Source organism: Zingiber officinale, chromosome 8B, assembly GCF_018446385.1.
Source record: "Zingiber officinale cultivar Zhangliang chromosome 8B, Zo_v1.1, whole genome shotgun sequence".
In the NCBI taxonomy this organism is placed as follows: Eukaryota; Viridiplantae; Streptophyta; class Magnoliopsida; order Zingiberales; family Zingiberaceae; genus Zingiber; species Zingiber officinale.
Genome location: NC_056001.1, coordinates 48,630,584 through 48,633,527, shown reverse-complemented (window position 1 = coordinate 48,633,527; position 2,944 = coordinate 48,630,584). Strand labels below are relative to the sequence as shown.

Below are 2,944 nucleotides of genomic sequence, written 5' to 3'. Positions count from 1 at the left end.
TAATATTTCGCAGCAACTAATTCTGTTGAGTGTGTTTGCGATTTTCCCGCTTTGATTTTGATTTTGATTTGCTGCTGCTCTATTTAAACTCCTCCGATCCTTCCCTTCAGTTTCCACTCCAACTCGATCGATCGAAACCTAACATCTCCTCGATCTCCAGCTTCCAGTACTTTAGTATTTCTAATATCATCAAACTCATAATGGCTGTCGCAGTTGTCAACAACGATATGCTAATTTCCTCTTCCGCCGCCAGCACCACCAGAATCGAGGTTCGCTCCGTGTGGGCTCATAACCTCGACGAGGAGTTCGCCCTTATCCGCTCCGCCGTCCCGTTCCACCCCTTCGTCGCATTGGACACCGAGTATCCTGGCGTCGTCGTCGCTTCCAAAAATCCCTACTGCACCCTCACCCTCCCCCAGCGCTACGAATTGATCCGCGCCAACGTCGAGGCCCTCCGCATCGTCCAGGTCGGTCTCACCCTCTCCGACGCCGCCGGCAACCTCCCATGTGCCATCTATACCGACGGCACTTGTGTGCGTTACGTGTGGGAATTTAATTTCCGTGACTTCGACATCAACCGCGACCGTTACGCCCCTTCCTCCGTCGAGCTGCTCAAGGCTAATGGCATCGACTTCCAAAAGAATCAAATATGGGGCATCGACTCTTGCAGATTCGCCCACCACTTGGCCACCTCCGGCTTGCTTTCCTTTGGCCATTTTTCTCCTGTCTCCTGGGTTACCTTCCAAGGCGCCTATGACTTCGCCTTCCTAGTCAAGATGCTGACATGTGACTCCAAATTACCAAAGACCGTTGGTGAGTTCTTGCACCTCGTTCACTTCTTTTTCGGCAAAAGGGTGTTCGATGTGAAGCACCTTAGCAAGCATTGTCCTGGGCTTTACGGAGGATTGGAGCGGGTGGCCTCTACCGTCCGAGTTGAGCGAGCAGTGGGCTCTCGACATCAGTCCGGCTCCGATAGCTTATTAACATGGCAGGTGTTCTATCAAATCGCTTCTCGTGTGAATCCACAACTCATTGATCGTCCAGAACACATGGGAACACTCTATGACCTCCAACTGCAATAGTAATCTAGTTGTGGCTAGCTCTAGAGTTCATGGCTTATCACAGTTGATAATGATTCTGTCAGCATTAGCTTAATTTGTACACAAAATTAATTGTTCACTGTTTCATCGTATCTTTTTGTATTTAAGTACAGATTATATGTTATCGCATCATCAGATATGCAAACAAATTGTCAATATTAATTCTTAATTTGGATAATGAGTACTTGTTGTTTTACTTTGCCTTAAATCATCCCCTCGTGTGTTCTGGATGATCATACTCTGTTCAAATGGTATTTTTTTTTCCTTTTATTGATAGTCATATATATAGTAGCCTCTAGTGGTTTAGAATTTATAGTAACTATTTTAGTGATAGTGTTGGTGCTACAGAGGTGAGCATTTGTTTTTCTCTTTTATTGATCGTCATCGTAGCCTACAGGAGTTTATAATTTATAATAATTATTTTAGTGAATACTGTTAGAGTTACATAGGTGAGCGGTGCTTTGCTCACCTACTGGGACAAGGGAAGGATGACCGATGATAGGGCATGGAAGGGGTGGCACACTCATACATAGGAAAGAAGGCAACGCATGCAGGAGGATTCGAGCTCTGTAGATCATAATTTTTTTTTTTGAATTTAACCACGTGACTTTAAACCATTCAAATCAAAACTCTTTTAAAGATATACAATTAATTAATAGGTAAAATTTGTAATAACCTAATCTCATGCTAAAAAAAATATTATTTAAGACGTATTCGGATGCTCTGTGGATATTTTTTTTGGTTAGATTTTCTTTTCTTTCTATAAAGGTTATTTTCATCTTTATTTTTGAATTCAAATCATACTCTAATATCAATAAAATTCTTACACCCCAAAGATATATTTGTCTGTTAAACCAGATGATATCATATAATAACAATATGAGAAGTAAATAATCGATATCAAACTCAGATCAAGTAATTTAAATATCGACCTAAAATGAAAACATACTAATCTTTTAAATATCTATGTGTATGTATGCATTAACATGTGAACATACTAATTTACATAAACTAACAATTATAATGTTATTACAAAAACCTTATCGATTCCACGACGGAAAGAAAATAATAAACAACAACAACATAACAAAAAATAAAACAACTTGAACAAAAATTCAAACTCAAGTAGAACCGATAGCCAAGACCTTATTGAGCGATACGACACATCTTCTACCTACTAACCTGGAAATATAGGAAAAACAAGGGGCAGTGAGTACAATAACTCAGTGGGTATAAGAAGATAATGCATGCTACTATACATAAGAGGATCAAAGGATGCAATCTCATGTAATAAATATTTACTATCAAAGTAAGAGTACCAACATAAAATCATCTTCTAATCAAACCATAAACAACAATATAACTCATCAATAACCTGCTCCAGCAGGTATAACCAATAAATTGCCTGCATAAAGCAAACACATAACAAGCACATAACAAACATATATCAAATTTTAACAGCACGCAAACTCATGCTATCACTATCTGATCTAGTGGGCAGTTAGGGCCACTGTCTGTGGACAAACTCATGCTACTAATATCTGGTCTAGTGGGCAGGCAGGATGATATAGCTATCTAGCTCCTCAACTACTGACTGCGGGCAGAATCACGCTATCACTATATGGTCTTGTGGGTAATCAGAGAGTATAAATGGCACTATCCACGAGCGAACTCATGCTACCACTATCTGGTCTAGTTGCCAAATAGAACGTGTAACTATCTAACTATGGACTACGGAAACAATGCTCTACTATGAATAGTCTTATGGACAGTCATGTGTATCATGATCGTTGACGAGACTCTCAACCACGAATGAGAGATAATGGTTGATAGGATATACCAAC

At 40.0% G+C, this 2,944-nt stretch overlaps 1 protein-coding gene across 1 annotated transcript; it reads left to right on the top strand.

Moving 5' to 3' along the window:
• The first annotated feature begins 200 nt into the window (after positions 1 to 200).
• On the top strand, positions 201 to 1,082 carry LOC122013770 (probable CCR4-associated factor 1 homolog 11). The gene has a single exon (XM_042569998.1). The coding sequence runs from the start codon at positions 201 to 203 to the stop codon at positions 1,080 to 1,082; it is 882 nt and encodes a 293-aa protein (XP_042425932.1).
• The last annotated feature ends 1,862 nt before the right edge of the window (positions 1,083 to 2,944 follow it).

What these genes read in the sequence shown, in the direction of transcription:
- LOC122013770 (XM_042569998.1), top strand. Translation starts at nt 201, where the DNA reads ATGGCTGTCGCAGTTGTCAACAACGATATGCTAATTTCCTCTTCCGCC.